Source organism: Carlito syrichta, unplaced genomic scaffold (assembly GCF_000164805.1).
Source record: "Carlito syrichta isolate Samal-C Ts95f unplaced genomic scaffold, Tarsius_syrichta-2.0.1 Scaffold73074, whole genome shotgun sequence".
Taxonomy (NCBI): Eukaryota; Metazoa; Chordata; class Mammalia; order Primates; family Tarsiidae; genus Carlito; species Carlito syrichta.
Genome location: NW_007017170.1, coordinates 185,140 through 205,765, shown reverse-complemented (window position 1 = coordinate 205,765; position 20,626 = coordinate 185,140). Strand labels below are relative to the sequence as shown.

General features: G+C 40.5%; 1 protein-coding gene and 1 pseudogene across 3 annotated transcripts in view; both read right to left on the bottom strand.

Moving 5' to 3' along the window:
• DPP8 (dipeptidyl peptidase 8) overlaps positions 1 to 20,626 on the bottom strand; it is a 62,670-nt gene that overhangs the window by 9,918 nt on the left and 32,126 nt on the right. The window contains exons 10-17 of one of the 3 annotated variants that reach the window (XM_008053122.2): positions 20,131 to 20,308; positions 18,854 to 19,013; positions 13,966 to 14,045; positions 8,850 to 9,002; positions 8,448 to 8,583; positions 6,509 to 6,654; positions 2,897 to 3,043; positions 1,197 to 1,349 (exon numbers count right to left, since the gene is read on the bottom strand). In XM_008053122.2, coding sequence (XP_008051313.1) covers positions 1,197 to 1,349; positions 2,897 to 3,043; positions 6,509 to 6,654; positions 8,448 to 8,583; positions 8,850 to 9,002; positions 13,966 to 14,045; positions 18,854 to 19,013; positions 20,131 to 20,308 — 1,153 coding nt within the window. Of the gene's footprint in view, positions 1 to 1,196; positions 1,350 to 2,129; positions 2,439 to 2,896; positions 3,044 to 6,508; positions 6,655 to 8,447; positions 8,584 to 8,849; positions 9,003 to 13,965; positions 14,046 to 18,853; positions 19,014 to 20,130; positions 20,309 to 20,626 lie in introns of those variants that run through there. The other 2 variants (XM_008053130.2, XM_021709777.1) reach the window with 2 other exon arrangements.
• Positions 17,827 to 18,217, bottom strand: LOC110595149 (annotated as a pseudogene).

Below are 20,626 nucleotides of genomic sequence, written 5' to 3'. Positions count from 1 at the left end.
TGGAACTACAGGCGCACGCTACCATGCCTGGCTAATTTTTTATTTATTGTAGAGATGAGGTCTCGCCAAGTTGCCCGGGTGGGTCTCGAACCCGGGGGCTCAGGTAATCCATTCACCTCGGTCTCCCAAAGTGCTGGGATTACAGGCTGAGCCACCGAGCCCAGCCACTTCTGTTTTTTTAGCCTCTGTTGGCAGTACAGAATTTAAAACAATGAATGAAATATATTTATGTGCTAAAAATGCCTAATGTTGAAGCTCTTACGCAGTTTCATATTTAAATATTCAAATTATTTTCTTGACAGCTGTAAGCTTAATAATATTATGACAGTTTTCAGATTTTACTTGTAGTTATAAAGATTATCCAAATATACATGCACGAAAAAAGAACTCTATTTTTTTTTTTAATTGGGGTCCAACTCTTTTGCTCAGGCTGGACTATAGTGGCATGATTACTGCTCACTGCAGACTCGACATTCCAGGCTCAGGCGATCCTTCTACCTCAGCCTCCTGAGTAGTTGGGACTACATGTGCATGCCACCACATCTGGCTAACTTTTTTATTTCTGTAGAAACAGGGTCTCACTATGTTACTTAGGCTGATCTTGAACTCCTGGGATCAAGCAATCCTCTTGCCTTGGCCTCCCAAAGTGCTGGGATTATAGGTGTGAGCCACTGCGCAGTCATATTTTTTTTTCTTAAAAATAAAATAATTTTACAGGGTTTTAAGCATTTATATATTTAATAATTCAATTCTTTCAACACAGGTTTACTATGTGCCAAACATTGTGCTTGACTGTATTTTTTTTTTTTTTTTTACAGTGGTATACAGGGCAAAAAGGTTCCTGCCTTTAGAGCTTGCAGTCCAACAATTAAACAAGTAATTGCAATGTAATACAGTGTGTTTTATTAATCATAACCACCTCCCATAAATATTGACATATGTCTATAAATAGTTGATAACGGGTCAACAAATTGACAAGCGTTTAAAATATATATACCTATATATACATACACAAACATACATATATAGAAATAAACCACTTGAGATGGAGATATGTTTCCCATGGCCCTTAAACACACAAACCCAAACATCTACAATATTGCCAACTCTATAAATCTTCAGAAAATAAGCATTTTCACATATCCTCGAAAATTCTACCCTTACTGCAAAAATAAGTAGGATAAGAAGTCACGTACCCTGAAGATATCTGACCTCTGCATTAATGCCATGAGGGAGAGGTATCCTCCATAGGACCAGCCATGGATGCCCACACGATCTAAGTCAATGAAATCATATCGAGAAGCTAGATATTGGAGTCCTTCCACCTGATCATCAATTTCTATTTGACCCTGTCAAAAAAGGGAGAACATTTCACTGACTCTGATGAATGAAAGTCTTATTATAAGAGTGCTTTTAAAGCTGATGTTTTTACTAAAAAATCTATAGGTTTTTAATATTAGAATTCATTCAACTGTTGGCCCCCCAAATTATTATTATTGTTTGTGAGTCAGAGTCACCCTGTCACTCAGACTAGAGCGCAGAGGCATGCTCACAGCTACCACAGCCTGGACCTGCTGGGCTCGGGTGATCCTTCTGCCTCAGCCTTCCAAGTAGCTGGAACTATAAGTATGAGCTGCCACACACAGCTAATTTTTTGGTTTATTATAGAGACAAAGTCTCACCAAGTTGCCCAGCTGGTCTTGAACCCTGGACTCAGGCAATTCTCTCGCCTTAGCCTCCCAAAGTGCTGGGATTACAGGCATGAGTCATCGTGCCTGGCCCCCAAAATGTTTTTAAAACTCTATGTAGAGATAGGAGGCTACAGTTTCTGTTGCTAACCTGTCCTGGAGCTTAGTTACCCCTTGGTAATTGATTTTTTTAAAATTGTTACCCAAACTGTCCCTTGCTATTATGCTACTTATTTTCCACTTCCATTTGTTCTGTTGTCTGCTAAGAGGTCAGCATCTTCCTTGTAACAAGCCTTTCTATACCCAAAGACAAAAAAAAGAAATCAGTGACTGATTAATTTTTACTTTTCTTTTTTACTACTTAGTGCAGTAAAGCAGAGGGGATCACTCCTAAGGGCCTGTCTTTCTATCTCCCCATCATAACAGCTCTAAGAACTGAACACATTCTTTATCTTTGAAGTCCTCATTCCTACCACCACCACCCTGACTATATTACTAGGCCTGCCAGTGCACACAATTTCAATTCACTGAGCAAAAAACAAAAAATAAAAACAAAAAACTTACATGAGAATACAACATAAGGTCAAAGAACTGGCTGTGGGAGAAAATGCCCATGTCTTACTCAGCATGTCCAATACACTGGCAAGCACAGTAACTGCCTTACTGTGCAAAAGGAACATCGGATTCTCATCATTTCCCAAAGCAGCAGAAAGGCCATGGGGCATCACTAAAAGGTAGCATTTAAGCTTCCTGTAGAGAGAAAGAGGCTTGTCACAAGGAAGGCACTAACCAGTTGGATTCCCTCTTCACAGAGGACAGAACAAATCTCAATTATGCCTCAATTACTCCTAGTGCACAGGATGCTGAAAGCTAAACAGTGCTATACCTTCTGGCTGAGGTGGGCATACCAAATAGAAAGAGGGTATTTCTGTGTAAGAATGGTTCTACCACAGCTCCTCACAGTTACATACAGATAGACATGAGCTGGCCTACTGTATGTCAAGTTGAATCTTCCCTCCCAACTCCAACACACACATGCATACGCACATACACACACATACACTCTCTCTCTCTCTCTCTCTCTCTCTCTCTCTCTCTCTCTCTCTCTCAATCCACTCACTCACTCATAACCCCTTCCCCCAACTCCCTCCCCAGGGTTTCACACCAAAAATGCACCAGAGAATGTAAGTGTTTTTATGAGCACACACCATTTTATATTTAAAGGCGCCTTCAAATTTAAGCCCTCGGTGACAGGATCCCCTGTTGTCTATCACCACAACCACATAACCCAGAGAGGCTAGGGTATTCAAGCGAAAATACTTGACTCCTTTAAACCGATTATTCACTAACTGCACCTGAGGAAGAAATTAAACTTCAGTGAAATGTATCCTATGATTGAACATATAAAAGCGTAAGAGAGGCAGGACATTGCAAAAAATATAAAGTTTAAATTTTTAATATTATTTTGCCTTTAAAATGTACTTATTTTTAAATTAGCTTAAATCTTTTCATGTTTATGTTGCTTCTTACTTAACTTTACACTCAAAGTTCAGGGCAATTATTAACAACTATAGGCTTTAAAATTCTAACTTAGATATTATATATAAGTGAATTAATCTACCCCATAGAAAAAGTTATTAAACTGATTACTGCCACCCTGAAGAAATCTGTCATTGAAATGATAATAACAAGGATAAATAAGATCCACTCCCCACCCCACACCCTTCTGGTGTTGTTTCTGACTAGTAGTGGGAAAACCTACTATTTTAACGGAACATTTTCAAATATGATCGTTTCTTTAAGTGCAAAAATGTATAGCTGTATTCATAAAGTACTCCAAACAATTCATTTTATTTTAACTGAATTGGCTAAGACTTTATTTTATTTTTTTTGAGTTGGAGTCTCACTCTGTCACCCAGGCTGGAGTGCAGTGGCACGCTCTCGGCCACCACAGACTCAGCCTACTGGGCTCTGGCAATCCTTCTGCCTCAGCCTTCCAAGTAGCCGGAACTACAGGCATGCACTACTATACTTGGCTAATTTTTGATTTATTGTTAGAGATGAGGTCTCGCCAAATTGCCTGGGCTGGTCTTGAACCTGCGGGCTCAGGCAATCCACTCGCCTCAGCCTCCCAAAGTGCTGGGATTATAGGCTGAGTGAGCCACTGAGCCCAGCCAAGACTTTAAAAATCATAGTAAAATGTACATATAATAAAATTTACCATTTCAATTATTTTAAGTGTACCTTGAAAGACATTAAATATATTCATACTATTGTCTAACCATCACCATTATCCATTTCCAGAACTTTCTCATCTTCCAAACAGAAGTTCCATGCCCACTAATAACTCCCTATACTTCCTCCCTTGAATCTGACAACTGCTGTTTTACCTTCTGTCTCCATGAATTTTCTTATTACAATTACCTCATACAAGTGGAATAATATCTGTGACTGGCATATTTCACTTAGCATTATGTCCTCAGGGTTCATCCATGTTGTATGTAGCATGTGTGAAAATGTCCTCTTTTTTAGGGTTGAATAATATTCCACTGCATGCATGTACCACATCATGTTTATTCGCTCATTTGCTGAAGGACAATTGGGCTGCTTCTACCTTTGATTACTGTGAGCAGTGCTGCTGTGGATATGGCTATAAAATATCTAATCCTATCCCTGCACTCAGTGCTTCTGAATTCCAGAAGTGGAACTGTTGGGTGATATCATATGATAATTTTTTTAGCATCCTGCATAACTGTCATACTGTTCTCCACAACAGTTGAATCATCTTATATTCCTACCAGCAATGGACCAGGGTTCCAATTTCTCCAAATCCTATACAACATTTACTATTTTCCTCTTTTTGAGAACAGCCATCCTATCCTAACGGGTATAAACTGGTATCTCATTGCAGTTTTGATTTGAATTTCTCTAATGACTAGTACAGTGAACATCTCAAGTAGCTTAAGCTTTTTAAACTTAATTACTAATATAAGGAGTCCTTTAAGTCTTAAAAAATCTAATTTCCATAGCATTTTTCACATATCTCATATACCATATCTTTTTTTTTTTGAGTCAGAATCTCATTCTGCCACCCAGCCTGGAGTACAGTGACACACTCACAGCTACTGCAGCCTCGACCTGTTGGGCTCAGTCAATCCTTCTGCCTTTGCCTACCAAGTAGCTGGAACTAGAGGCATGTTTCACCATGCCCGGTTAATTTTTTGATTCATTGTAGAGATAAGGTCTCGCCAAGCTGCCCAGGTTGGTCTTGAATTCCTGGATTCAAGCAATCCTCTCGCCTTTGCCTCCCAAAGTGTTGAGATTACAAGCATGAGCCAGAGCACCCTGCCCATATCATTTTTTCATTAGGAAGAAGAAATATCCTTTCTACTGAGCCTTATTATCAAAATAATTTAACAAATATATAAAGCTTCTGAGAATATCCTACAATTTTTCTCTTGAATTGCTTTGTGTTGTCATTTTTTAGGTTTACAAAGGTTTGACTTCAAGTTTTTAGCAGAAGTCTAATTTAACTTTTTCATGATTTGAGTACATGAGTATAATACAAATGTGAATCATGTTTTGTTTGTTTGCAAAACAAACTTGATGGCAAAGTATATAGAGTTTTTATGCCTTTGCAATTATTTTATTATTTGTACAACTTGACATCTAGGTATATTTCCAGATACTAAATAACTGGGTGTTACTATAAAGGATATTACTACATCTAAGAGCTGCATTACAAAAACTAATTAGACAAGACAGGGCACATTCAGGTTGGTATGGCCATAGATGAAAACTGTAATTGTATCTAATTTCTTCAAAGGCTCAATGTAAGACATACAATCAAGAATAAACAATTTTTAAAAATTGTCAGTTATCCAATTCACCAATCCAAAATGCTTTACTCTGATAGCCAAAAGCATTTACTTAATAGTCATCTGCAAATATTTAATCCAGAAAAAAAAAAATCAAGGTATAAACTACTTATGGTGCTGAACAGTAGTAGTACAGCAGTTGCCTTAACTAGATAATAAAAGAATTCTAGCTTGCTTGAGAGATACAGATTTACAATGAAGAGGGGAAATCATGCCCAGCTATTTAAAAAACTTTTTGTAGAGACAGGTTTCCCCTACGTTGCTCAGGCTGGTCTCAAATTCCTGACCTCAACTGATCCTCCTGCCTTAGCCTTCCAAAAATGATGGGATTACAGACATGACCCATGGCACCCTGCCTACTTATTTAATTTCCCAAACAAGATTCTCTACAAGAAAGCAACATATTTACCTACATAAAATGGACATGAATACTCCACTCCCCATGAGAATTATAGTCTTCACTGTAAATGAAGGAACTGACTTTACTGATGTAACCATCTAACAAAACCCTGTTTCCTGAATTCGTAAACTGGATAATTAAAGCATAAGCACTGTTGGAAGCTGAGGTGGGAGAACAGCTTGAGCCTAGGAATTTATGACCAGCCTAGGCAACATAGTGACACCTTGTCTCTATAAAAAAAAATTTTTTTTTAAGTTGGGCATGGTGGCACATGCCTGCAGTCCCAGTTACTCAGGAGGCTGATGGAGAGGGATAGCTTGAACTTGGGAGTTGGAAGCTACAGTGAGCTGTGATCATGCCACTGCACTTCTGGGCAACAGAACAAGATCCTGTCTCTAAAAGAACAACAACAAAAGCATAAGCCAGAGTCAATAACAGTAGAGGCACAACAATGCTCAAAAGTTTAAACAACTGACTAGACATTTAAAAAACAAATCACCTAACATATATATGCATGTATGTCTGTATATAAACATGCCCACCTGAGGACCACCATATATGAACAGCACAGTAGGGTATTTCTTTCCAGGTTGTAGATTATGAGGCTTGTACAGCATCCCATATAATGTAAATCCAGTAGTACTTTCAAAAGAGAAAATTTCAGGAGGGGTATAGTCAGGAAGAGGACCTGTGAGTAGGTAACATATAGAGTTTAATAAAAGAATTCTTATAAGAGCTCTATAATCTGAGAGCAAGGAAAAATACTTTTTTTTTTTTTGAGTTGTAGTCTCACTCTGTCACCCAGTCTGGAGTGCAGTGGCCATCCCGGCCACTGCAGCCTTGACCTGCTGGGCTCCGGCGATCCTTCCGCCTCAGCCTTCCAAGTAGCTGGAACTACAGGCGCGTGCTACCACACCCAGCTAATTTTTGATTTATTGTAGAGATGAGGTCTCATCAAGTTGCCCAGGCGGGTCTCGAACCCGCGGGCTCAGGCAATCCAGTCACCTTGGCCTCCCAAAGTGCTGGGATTACAGGCTGAGTCACTGAGCCTGGCCAAAAGATACATTTAAACCAGACCCCTCACACAAAAATAAGTGACCATCTCACTTTCAGATGATAAGCAAAATATTCACCTTAAAAAAAATAAAAAAACTAACACACATCAAATTATCTATTTCAGAAGCAGACATATAATACTCTGAATAATCCTTGGCCTAGGAGATGTCTATGTGCAGAACTATAAAAATATTTTATGCTCAGTTTAGTGTAACTTATTGATGGTTAAACCATATACCTGATTAGAAATAGGCATATAAATCAAACACCGGGAGGCAGGGAAGGTATAAACAGGAAGTACATTAGTCACATTAACTTGTTCACAGCAGGTGCTCAATACACATTTGTTTCTGATCACAAGAGAATAAGCCTAATCAGAACCCAGGAAAAATTAAGTCATCATCAGTCTTTGATTCATCAAAGCTATACAGGCTCTCCTAAGTGTTTGTGTACAGTGGATAATGTTATCATCTAAGCAGATATCATCACATTACTAATTCTGCTTGTGGACATTAAAACATACCCATATCCTTTGGTTCTGCACTAATTTCTTAATACCATAGCAGATATTACTAACTAGTGAAAATACTTAACAGAAAAATGTTCTGGGGATTAAGTGGATGGGAAGATACATAAAATTGGTCCTTTAAGAAATTAAACATTTTAAAAATATATAATTCATGGTGTTCCTCTCACTTCCATAGACAACAAGTTTTCTTTTACTAAGACGGCTGTGGCAAGAGCTTCCCAAGTTAAGAAAGCTACTGGCTGGTTATTCTCTAACGCTGTAGCTTCCCTGCTCAACGGATCTTACTAGTCCAGAATACGTTATCTTCAAGTTCATTTGCACACCTGAGAAACCATCCAAATGTGTGAATAAATAGCTTCCTAGCTGATATCTTGATTATTTTAATCTTACTTGCATTTTTTTTTTTTTAAGAGTTGGCATCTCACTCCATTGCCCAGGCTGGAGTGCAGTGGTACACTCGCAGTCACCCCAGCGTCGGTCTACTAGGCTCAGGTGATCCTTCTGCCTCAGCCTTCCAAGTAGCCAGAACTGTAGGCACATGCTACCACGCCCGGCTAATTTTTTGATTTATTGTCGAGATGAAGTCCTGTCAAGGTGCCCAGGTTATTTTCAAACCCGTGGGCTCAGGCAATCCTCTCATCTCTGCTTCCCAAAGTGCTGGGATAATAGGCTTAAAACATTGTGCCTTGCCTTAATCTTACTTTCAAAAAGGTTTTCCAGACCTGCTCCTGCTTAAAGTGAGAGGTAACCCACCTTGTTCAGCAGGTGATAGAAGAGGGGACAGGCAACGGTGAAAGATGGGAAGACTGTTCAGGAAGTGTGAACATATAACACAGGTTGAGTGCAATAACATACTCACTCTATTTAAGGTTAGGATCAGGGGAAAAAAAGAGTACCTGCGGAATCCAAAATGGTGGCCCAAAATTCCTTTGTTTTGCACGCTGGGTCATCTTCAGGACTTGACAGCTTGTAGAGGGACACACAGTGTGGATTCTTCTGGTTACTATACTTACTTATAAAGAAGTCACAATACTAAAGGAAGGAGAAACAATGGTGTTTTTCCTCAGGGAAGAGTAAACAAGGCTATCTGCTGTTACACTGCATTAATGCAGAGTAATACAAGAATATAATATGGGTTTGAGTAAGCTGAAGTTAAGGTTAAACTTTTTAAAGATTTTCCTGTGAGAATTAGGTTTCTGCAGGCCAATTTCACCATATTTTACATCGTTCAAAAGGAGTATTACATGAGCAGAGAGAATTTATATGACAAGAAACCTTTTCAAACAGGGATTTAATACCTGGCTGATGCAGCAAGAATGGGAATAGCCACGATCGGTCAGCCTTGTCACCTCTCCAGGATTTACATAACTGACCACGTATAGGTGATGCTCTAAGGGGGAGTCTTTAGTGCCTTCAAAATATACCAGGTTTCTGACTTCATCTACCTGGATCTGCCAAAATAACAATAAAAAAAGTCAGTGCTAACATGGCCTGGGCAGGGTCAATAATTCAAAAAATAACCCCTAATTTTATACAGAATTATTTGAGTCACTACTTGACTTGTGCCTCTGTTTTTTTTTAAATCAGTTTTTTACCAATGTTAATAAACCTGAGTTTGTTTTGCTTATGAATTACAGCTAAGAATATATCCCATCCAGAAGGATAAAAAGACACCTGAACAGCATACTATTTTCTATCTGACAGAACGCGTGCTGTTCTTGAAAGAATTATCTCCTTAAAATAACAACTCTTTACTGGGAAAAAACCAAGGTCAAGCATTCTTTCATACCACAAAGAGTAATTTTATTTTATTTTATTTTATTTTTTGAGTTGGAGGCTCAGGGCCACCGCAGCTTCAACCTGCTGGGCTTAGGTGATCCTTCCGCTTCAGCCTTCCAAATAGCTGGAAATACAGACACACGCTACCACGCCCAGCTAGTTTTTATGATTAATTGTAGTGACGAGGTCTCACCAAGTTGCCCAGGCTGGTCTCGAATCCCAGGCTCAGGCAATCTTCTCGCCTTGGCCTCCCAAAGTGCTGGAATTACAGGCTGAGCCACCATGCCCGGCCAAGAGTAATTTTAATTCTTGTATATTTCTCAGTTAGTGCAGTATTTTCTTAGGCAGTACTTTTTTGGGCTTTTGTACAAATTTGCAAAAGTGGTTCATCTATTGGGGTGGGGAATAACTAAACTCAATCACAGTTCCAATACTGGTATAGTTTATAGTCCTCATTGAGAACTCAAAACAAATGCAAGCAAACTCACAGCTGAATTCACTTAGTATTCTTCCCAAATTACGGTATGATTCCAAATAAATGGATTTCTTTTATTTTTCCTTTAAAAAAATCTAGCCGGGCTCGGTGGCTCAGCCTGTAAATCTGCGCCTTTGGGAGGCTGAGGTTGAGTGGATTGCCTGAGCCCGTGGGTTTGAGACCCACCTGGGCAGCGAGACCTCATCTCTACAATAAATCAAAAAATCAGTCGGGCGTGGTAGTGCATGCCTGTAATTCCAGCTACTGGGAAGGCTGAGGCGGAAGAATCGCCGGAGCCCAGCAGGTCGAAGCTGCGGTGGCCGGGAGCGGCCACTGCACTCCAGTCTGGGCGACAGAGTGAGACTCCAATTCAAAAAAAAATAATAATAATCTGCCAGTCTACTCAAAACGATGTTTACGAAAATTTTCAAATATTTTATATAGCAAAGAATACAGACACATTTCTAAAAGTATTTTATTTTTATTTATTTATTTATTTTTGAGTTGGAGTCTCACTCTATCGTCCAGACTGGAGTGCAGTGGCCGCTCCCAGCCACTGCTGCCTCAACCTGCTGGGCTCCGGCGATCCTTCCGCCTCAGCCTTCCAAGTAGCTGGAACTACAGGCGCGCGCTACCACGCCCGGTTAATTTTTTGATTTAATGTAAAGAAGAGGTCTCGCCAAGTTGCCCAGGTAGGTCTTGAACCCGTGGGCTCAGGCAATCCACTCACCTCAGCCTCCCAAAGCGTGGGATTACAGGCTGAGCCACTGAGCCCAGCTAAAGTAAGTATTTCTAAACGGATTGCTCTTTCTAGGAAGTTGCATTCTCATCATTAAGCATTTTTTAGGGCTGGGCACAGAGGTTCATGTCTATAATCCCAGTACTTTAGGAGGCCGAGGTGAGAGGATTACCTGAGCTCATGGGTTCAAGACCAGCCTGGGCAGCTAGGTGAGACCTCATCTCTACAATAAATAAAAAAATTAACCGGATATGGTGGCGTGTGCCTGCAGTTCCAGCTACTTGGAAGGCTGAGGTGGAAGGATCTCTTGAGCCCAGCAGGTTGAGGCTGCGGTGGCTGTGAACGTGCCACTGCACTCTAGCCTGGATGACAAAGTGAGACTCCAACTCAAAAAAAAAAAAAAAAAAAAGAAAAAAGAAAAAAATCAGGTCATTGCTTTTCTTAAGCTCTATTCTGGCCATGTGCTCTTTGAGCTATGGCTGGGCCATGCTTTTGTTTCCCTAAGCTATGACCCCCTCCCCTATCTTGGGGAGGTGAATTTCTTCCTTCTCTCACTCTCTAATCTACTTTCTAAATAAACGATATTTTCCCATCTAAAAAAATAAGAAATAAAAGAAAAAACAGCTGGGCATGGTGACTCATGCTTGCAATCCTAGCACTTTGGGAGGCTGAGGCGGGAGGGCAAATTGAGTCCAGGAGTTCGAGCCTAACCTGGGCAACATAGCAAGACTCCGTCTTTACAAAATAATCCATAAAATTGCCTGGATATGATGGTGCACACCTGTAGTTCCAGCTACTTGGGCAGCTGAGGCAGAAGGATTGCCTGAGCCCAGGAGGTCAAGGCTGCAGTGAATCATGGTTGTGTCACTGCACTCCAGCCTGGGTGACAGAGTGAAATCTCAGCCCCAAAATAGTAATAATAAAATAAAAAGACAAAAACAAGCAACAACAAAAACACAAGAATAGAGAGAAATTACAGGAAGAGAAAAAAAAAACAGACAAATACATTACATAAATGAACATGACATCAGGAAAGAAGAAAATGAGGCTGGGCTTGGTGGCTCAGCCTATAATCCCAGCACTTTGGGAGGCTGAGGTGAGTGGACTGCCTGAGTCCGAGGGTTTGAGACCAGCCCCGGCAACTTGGCGAGACCTTGCCTCTACAATAAATAAAAAATTACCCAGGCATGGTAGCAGGCTCCTGAAGTTTTGGCTACTTGGAAGGCTGAGGCGAAAGGATCACCGGAGCCCAGCAGATCAATGCTGGGGTGGCCGTGAGTGTGCCACTGCATTCTAGCCTGAGCGACAGAGTGAGACTCCAATTCAAAAAAAGAAAAGAAAAAGAAAGATGAAAATGGCTAGGCACAGTGGCTCACATCTGTAATCCCAACACTTGGAGAGGCCAAGATGGGAGAACTGTTTGAGCTCAAGAGTCTGAAACCAGCCTGGATAGCAAGACCTCATCTCTATAAACAAACAAACAAACAAGCCAGGATAAATAAATAAATAAGCCAGGCATGGTGGTACATGCCTGCTACTGGGGAGGATCAGACAGAAGAATCTCCTGAGCCCTGGAGGTCCAGGATGTGGTGAGCAGTATCATGCCACTGTACTCCACCCTGGGAGAGACCTCCCAATTCAAAAAACAAACAAACAAAATAAAGAATGAAATAACACACATAAAGGCAAGTAGCTGAGACATTTAGGCTGCCCAAATAAAAAATAAGATCTATGTAAATACCATTTCTGGGTTCCCTCAGTACTATCTAATGACTCTTACTCTCTAACCATCACAAAGCATGAAATTTAAGTAGTGTCATTTTCTACTATCAGAAACTAGAATTCCATAATAAGATTGTTTTCCTCTGGTGACAGTAATATCCTAGGTTCCCAAACAGGAAAAATATAGATTTGGATCTAGATGCCATGTGAGAATCTCAGGAGAAAGCAGACTTTAAAGGATACCGATGATGCTCTAAAGTTTTAACCAGCAAAAGCAAAGCTGGGACCTGAATCTTCATTTCTTCTCCTCAAACACCTTAGGACCTATAAGTGATTTCTAAAGTAGCCAGTATACACAATCCTTCAAGAAACCTCCATATCAATTTGAGAAAGTCACATTTAGGTCTCCACTGAATCCTGGTAGCATACCTCAACTGTATGTGGCACACACAATGGATGAAGTTCTTACAGATTTCATGAAACGTGACCATTTAACTGTAGCTGAAATAAATGCAAGTTACCATGAAAGGCAAAAGAAAAAAAAAACACTAAACTGCTAAGAGTGAAACAGTGGATTTTCCTCCTTCTCCCTATCAACCTAAGTTCTATACAATTGCCCATCACTCTTTGTAGGTGGTAGATTAAAATTTAACTCTGTGAGATAAGATAAACAGGTGAATGAGAGAGAATCACCATCTCAGAAGTAGTAATTATAACTTGTAATGCAGACACAATGCAAATAGTCTATAATCCACTTGAAAATAATTTTCAGGGTCTGGGCATGGTGGCTCATGCCTATAATCCCAGGGCTTTGAGAGGCAGAGGCGGAAGGATCATTTGAGAACAGGAGTTCAAGACCAGCCTAGGCAACATAGCAAGACCTCGTCTCTTATTCAATTTTTAAAAACTAGCTGGGGATGGTAGCTTGTGCCTGTAGTCCCAGCAACCCAGGAGGCTGAGCTCTTTGGAAGGATTACTTGAGCCTAGGAGTTTGAGGCTACAGTGAACTGTGATCACACCACTGCATGCCTTGGTGACATGGCAAGACCCTGTCTCAAAGAATAATAAAAATTAAGTAATAATTTCCAAACAATATCTTAACTCACAACTTTTTTACTAGACTCTAAAAGTAAGGACCAGCCCCTTTCTTAATAAGCAGGAACAATACATTTGAAAATGTGACCTTTAGTAACCAGAACACATCTAATACTAGGGCTATAAAACGGATGACTTATAATTTTTCTTTTTGGAGTCGGAGTCTTACTCTGTTGCCCATGCTGGAGTACAGTGGCACACCCATGGCCACTGCAGCCGCGACCTACTGGGCTCAAGTGATCCTTCTGCCTCAGCCTTCCAAGAAGCTGGAACTACAGGCGCGCTACCATGCCCAGTATTTTTTTTTATTGTAGAGACAAGGTCTCACCAAGTTGCCCAGGCTGGTCTCAGACTCAGAACTCAGGCAATCCTCTTGCCTCCACCTCCCAAAGTGCTGAGATTACAGGTTTGAACCACCACGCCAGGCCTGAGATCTATAATTTAAACTAGAATTCTTTCCAACAACTAGGTCTTTTAAACCAACTAGGTCTTTTAAGCCCTACTTTACTATTTTCAGAATACTGGGTTGATATTCAATTGCATATTTAGTACTGCATTCACACAGAAGATACTGACAAACTATCAGTAGAATAAAAGAACATACGTTAGATCCATGCCGGCCAAGAACCTCCCATTCACCACTGGTAATTGCTATTTCCTCTTTGATAGGACACTTAAAATCACCTGAAAAGAAATAGTTATAATTTAGTATCTTTTATCAGACCATAAGAAAATAAAACAATGAAAAATAGTATTCTAGTTGGACTTGGAGGCTCAGTCTGTAATCCTGTGCTTTGGGAGGCTGAGGTGAGTGGATTGCCTGAGCCCGTGGGTTCAAGACCCACCTGGGCAACTTGGCAAGACCTCATCTCCACAATAAATAAAAAACTACCTGGGCGTGGTAGCGTGTGCCTGTAGTTCCAGCTACCTGGAAGGCTGAGGCAGAAGGATCGCCAGAGCCCAGCAGGTCGAGGCTGTGGTGGCCGGGAGTGTGCCAATGCACTCTAGTCTGGACGACAGAGTGAGACTCCAACTCAAAAAAAAATAGTATTCTAAACGCTTTTCCCCTCAAAAGATGCATTGTCTATTGCCCAGGCTGAAATACAGTGGCACGATCATGGCTCACTGCAGCCTCAAACTCCTGGGCTCATGCAGTCCTCCTGCCTTAGCCTTCCAAGAAGCTGGAACTATAGGTGCTCACTACCACACCTGGCCTCAAGTGATCGACCAGTCTCAGCTTCCCAAAGTGCTGGGATTACAAGATTAAGCCACTGTACCCAGGGTAGATTCTGTCTTGATGAGGTTACCTCAGTGGCCTAAAGATGTGGTTAAAAAATGAAAATCATTTCTCTTCTCCTAGCTGCTTATATCTATGGCTGTGGGGTGTGACAGCTGAAGACAGGCCTAGACGGTGAGATAATGGAACAGGATCTTTACTAGGGTCTTGTGCAAATGTTAAAAAAAAAAAAAAAAGAGCCGGGCTCAGTGGCTCAGCCTGTAATCCCGCGCCTTTGGGAGGCTGAGGAGAGTGGATTGCCTGATTCCACAGGTTCGAGACCCGCCTGGGCAGCGAGACCTCATCTCTACAACAAATCAAAAAATCAGCCGGTCATGGTAGCGCATGCCTGTAATTTCGGCTACTCGGAAGGCTGAGGCGGAAGGATCGCCGGAGCCCAGCAGGTCGAGGCTGTGATGGCTGGGAGTGGCCACTGCACTCCAGTCTGGGCGACAGAGTGAGACTCCAACTCAAAAAAAAAAAAAAAGTATTTTATTCTTCTTAGATATAAAAATTCAACTTAGTACTTAATCTTTATAGATAGAAATTAAGATTGTTTGACATAGAGATAACAAATATTGTTTTTACATTAAGACACTTTTAAGGAAGAAAGGAGGGAGAAGAAAAATAAAGTGGAGGTGAAGGAAAAGCAAAGAGTTGGATGAAAAAAGACCAGGTCAGTTATCATTAAAAAAACAACAGATGATAACAAGTACTGCTGAGGATGTGGAGAAGTCAAAACACTTGTACACTGCTGGTGTAGCAACACAAAACAGTATGGCAGTTCCTCAAAAAATGAAAAATACAGCCAGGCATGATGGCTCATGCCTACAATTCCTGCACTTTGGGAGGCAGAGGTGAGAGGATTACCTGAGCTCAGGGGTTCGAGACCAACCTGAGCAACATGGCAAGACACCATCTCTTCAATAAATAAAAAAAATCAGTCGGGCATGGTGGCACATGCCTGTGGTTTCAGCTACTTGGAAGGCTGAGGAGGAAGGATTGCCTGAGCCTAGCAAGTTGAGGCTGTAGCAGTTGTGAGTGTGCCACTGCACTCCAGTCTGGGTGACAGAGTGAGACTCTGACTCAAAAAAAGGAAAAGAAAAAGAAAAATAGAATTACCAGGCTAAAAAAAATAGGATTATCATATGATCCAGAAATTCCACTTCTGGGTATATACTCAAAAGAAATTATGCTGGGCTTGGTGGCTCACATCTGTAATCCCAGCACTTTAGGAGGCCAAGGAGAACAGATTGCTAGAGGTCAGGAAGTCAAGACCAGTCTTGGCAACACAACGAGATCTTGTCTCTACAAAATATTAAAAAATTAGCTGGGGGTGGTGGTCTCAGGTACTAGGGAGTCTGAGGTGGAAGGATGGCAGTGAGTCATGACTATGTCACTGCATTCTAACCTGAATGACAGTGAGACCCTGACTCAAAAAAAGAAGAAATTAAAGCAAGGACAGGAACAGATACTTGTACACCCACATCCATAGCCAAAAGCTGAAACAATCTCAGTGTCCATCAACAGATAAATAGATAAGCAAAATATGGTACAGACATACAATGGAATACCATACAGCCTTAAAAAAAGAAGGAAATTCTGGCCGGACACGGTGGCTCAGTCTGTAATCACTTTGGGAGGCCAAGGCAAGAGGACTGCCTGAGCCCAGGGGTTCAAGACCAGCCTGGGAAACTTGGTGAGACCTCGTCTCTACAATAAACCACAAAAACTAGCTGCATGTGGTGGTGTGTGTCTGTATTCCAGTTACTTGGAAGGCTGAGGTGGAAGGATTGCCTAAACCCAGCAGGTCGAGGCTGCAGTGGCCATGAGCATGCCACTGCACTCCAGCCTGGGTGACAAGAGTGGGTCTTCAACTCAAAAAAAAAAGAAGGAAATCCTGACACGTGCTAAAACATGGATGAACTTTGAGGACATTATGCTAAGTGAAATAAGCGAGTCACAAAAGGACAAATACTTAAGACCAGGCATGGTGGCTCAGGCCTGTAATCCCAGCACTTTGGGAGGCCAAGGGAGGATAGCACGAGCCCTTAAGTTTGAGACCATCCTAGACAACATAACACCTCATCTCTACAAAATCAAAAAATTAGCCAGGCATGGTAGTACACTCCTGTAGTCCCAGCTACCCATGAGGCTGAGGGGGAAGGACGAACTGAGCCCAGGAGGTTGAGGCTGCCATGAGCTGTGATCATGCCACTGCACTCCAGCCTGGGTGACAGAGTGAGACCAAAAAAAAAAAACAAAAAAAAACTTAAATGAGGTACCCAGAATACTTAAACTCATAGACAGAAAGTGATTGCCACAGTCTGTAGAGAGAGAGAGTCGGGATAATACACTTTAATTTCAGTTTTGGGGAAGATGAAAATGTTCTGGAGAGGGAAGGTGCTAATGGCCGCACAACAACATGACGGGACTTAATGCTACTCAATTGTACTCTTAAAAATGGTTAAGAGAGCCAGGCACAGTGGCTTAAGCCTGTAATCCCAGCACTTTGGGATGCCATGGTGAGAGGATTGCCTGAGCTCAGAGGTTCGAAACTAGCCTGGGCAACTTGGTGAGATCTCATCTCTACAATATATCAAAAAAATTAGCTGGGTGTGGTAGCATGCGCCTGTAGTTCCAGCTACTTGGAAGGTTGAGGTGGAAGGATTACCTGAGCCCAGCAGGTAATCAGCCCAGTTGATGCGGGGGTGGCTGTGAGCCTGGGTGACAGAGTGAGATTCTGACTCAAAAAAAAAAAAGGTTAAAATGGGCTGAATGTGGTGGCTCACGCCTGTAATCCCAACACTTTCAGAGGCTGAGGCAAGAGAACTGCTTGAGCCCAGAAGTTTGAGACCCACATAGCTACCAAAAAAAGAGATCAAAATGGTAAATCTTGTTGTGTATATTTTTCCACAATTTTTAAAAAAGCCCATGCTAAATCTATAACTTACAAAATGCAGTTAAGCATATAACATAGCTTATCATAAAGTGCTTACTATTCTAAAACAGACTGTATTATTAAAGTTGAAAACAGCAACTCAGTTTTAGAAAAACTCAGGAAAAATATTCAATATATCAATTCATATTCTAGGCTTATGTATCCATTCTGTATTATATTTCAAGAAGAAAAACCATCACTTTTTTTTCCTGCTGAGGCTTTTTTATTTGTACATATGCATTACATGCCTAGAAAAACAATCCCAGGATTTTCCCTCCTGTGTTTCCCTTCTTGCTTCTTTGTGGTCCATGATACCAGCTGAGGTTGTCAGTACAGTGAAATCAAACTGGTGGGATGGAAGCAGATTATTCTGCCACTTTTCTAGATCTCTGAGTTGCACATCAAATCTGGGGCTGATCATGTCACATTTGTTTAACCTGCCTGTGAGGTTCACAACAATTTTTCCAGCTTTGTGATCATTATGATTTCAAAATCGCCAATGTAACCATGCTTCATCAACACAGCTAGAAACCGGACAATGACTTTGGAGCATGGCCTGATAAGAACCTGGCATTTGCCTCTCTTTTCAGCATTGTTGATACTCTTGAGAGCATCAGTCAGGACATTCATGTGCACCATGGCAGCATGGAAAGATGGTAGAAAGATTTTTTTTTTTGAGTTGGAGTCTCACTCTGTCACCCAGGCTAGAGGGTAGTGGCATGCTCCTGGCCACTGCCGCCTTGACCTGCTGAACCCAGGTGATCCTTCTGCCTCCGCCTTCCAAAAACCATCACTTTTTAAAGAAAAATTAAATTCAGCGGACATAATAATTTATTTCACCTTGGCAACATAATTATATTTGAAGAGCTATAACTATAAATTAACTTCAGTGTAGATGCAGAGAGCATAAGAAACATCTAATGTGTAAAAATATCTAATATAATATTTTTTAAAGTTTTAAAATATAAAAATAGTATGGGCTCACTTTAAACGAACTAAAAACTATAATCAAGGCAAAAGTAGAAAGTAAAAATAAGTAATTCCAATATCCAGAGATTGTTCAATATTAATAGTTTATAATATGTACATATCCATTAAAAACTTTGTCCTATGTTTTTACACATGTATGTACTTATATTTTAGTTTAGTTTATATATTTTTAACGAAGCAAGCACTGCTGCTTCTAAAGCATACGAGAGGCATGACATTCTACTGTCCCTCCCACCTTCTACCCCCAACTCTTTTTCCCTTTTTACATAAAATAGGATTTCTTACTTGGGGCAGGCAGCCCACCACTGGATCGTTTATATCTGCTCTCCTTTAAAATGGATGTGATTTTGTATAAATGACGGAAACCTGTTTTGCATTCAGAGGCAAAAATAAATTCAATTTCATCTTCGTGACTTTGGGGAAAAACATGAAAGATGTCATGGATCTGTAAAACGAATAGTTTAATTTACTATTCACGTTAATGAAAATACTATATAAACAATTAAGCTACAGAAAGACGAAATTACCTAATATGCTTTGTAATATTAATGTCAGTGCTATGAGTATGATATACTTATGATAAATTTTGGCTGGGCCTTTCAGATTTATTTTATTTTAGTCAAAGACATCATTCATTGAGAAACAAATGGAAAGAAAAATAAAAATATGACCAAAAGCAGCTTCTTACTCAACATCTCTGTAATTCTTGAAACATATCAAGGATTTAATGATACAAACTTATTACAGAAATGATGAGGAAATTTTTTTTTTACTTTTATTTTCCAAAGAGAAATATTCTAATAGCTAAAGGGAAAACAGATGTCCCTCTGTTTCAGGTGAATCATGTGAAGCCTGTACTTGACTAGGAAATCAGCTGGTTTTATTTATTTATGTTGTATCTTGAGTTTTTGTGCTAAATTGGAGAATGCAAAATTCAATTAAAAACTGGTAAACTGCCGGACGTGGTGGCTCATGCCTGTAATCCCAGCTCTTTGGGAGGCGGAGGCGATAGGATTGCCTGAGCTCAGGGGTTCGAGACTAGCCCAGACAACTTGGCGAGACCTCATCTCTAAAATAAATCAAAAAAATTAGCCGGGCATTGTGGCACATGCCTGTAGTTCCAGCTACTTGGAAGGCTGAGGCGGAAGGATTGCCTGAGCCCAGCAGGATGAGGCTGCAGTGGCTGTGAGCGTGCCACTGCACTCCAGCCTGGGCCACAGAGTGAGACTCCGACTCAAAAAAACAAAAACAAAAACAGTTTGCCAACTAAGAAGAGGAAGTTTTTTCCTATAGCAGACTCTTCAAGTCCTCTCAAAAGCACTGATAAGTGTCCAGGAACACATCTTCAGTCAGGGAGATGTCATTTTAATGACATCTACTTTCTACCTACAAACCATTCGATTTTGGAACCATGACTCTGATTTGAAACATTCACACTAGGAAAGTAACATTCATAATTCCTTTGAACTAAAAAAAATGCATTTCGATAGTTTACCATAAAACTTAATTTTCTTTAGCGTTCTGAGAAAATATTTAACCGTGTACAGAAAAAAAATGCATACATTTATCCAGATGTCTGTTGTTTCCTCATAGATAATGAGTGGTGTCACAGAGTCAGGCACCGACTCAATGAGTCTCTGCCTTTCCATGGCATCATCTTCTACGGGGATAAATAATTCAGGCGAGACCAACACTATCTGTAGGCGAGTTTGTGAGCGATCTAGTAGGATGGACCAAGCACTATGTAAACAAATAAAAGAGAAGTACCAGAAATAAAGCAAGTTCTCAGAAAATGACTAATCCCCAATTCTATCCCTTGGCACCTATCAATTACTTCTATAAACACAATGAAAGAACTGCCTTAGTATATGTTAAATTATCACAAATAGACAATTAAAAACACTCTATATTTATTAAAAATTTTTAAAAAGTAGTTTTTTTTAAATTTCCAAAACTTGGCCTTTGAAAGTATTTTCTCCTTTTGGTGTCAACAAATGTCAGTCAACAAATGCCAAACTTGTGAAACTCCTGTTGTCTACATTAGACACAGAAACTATT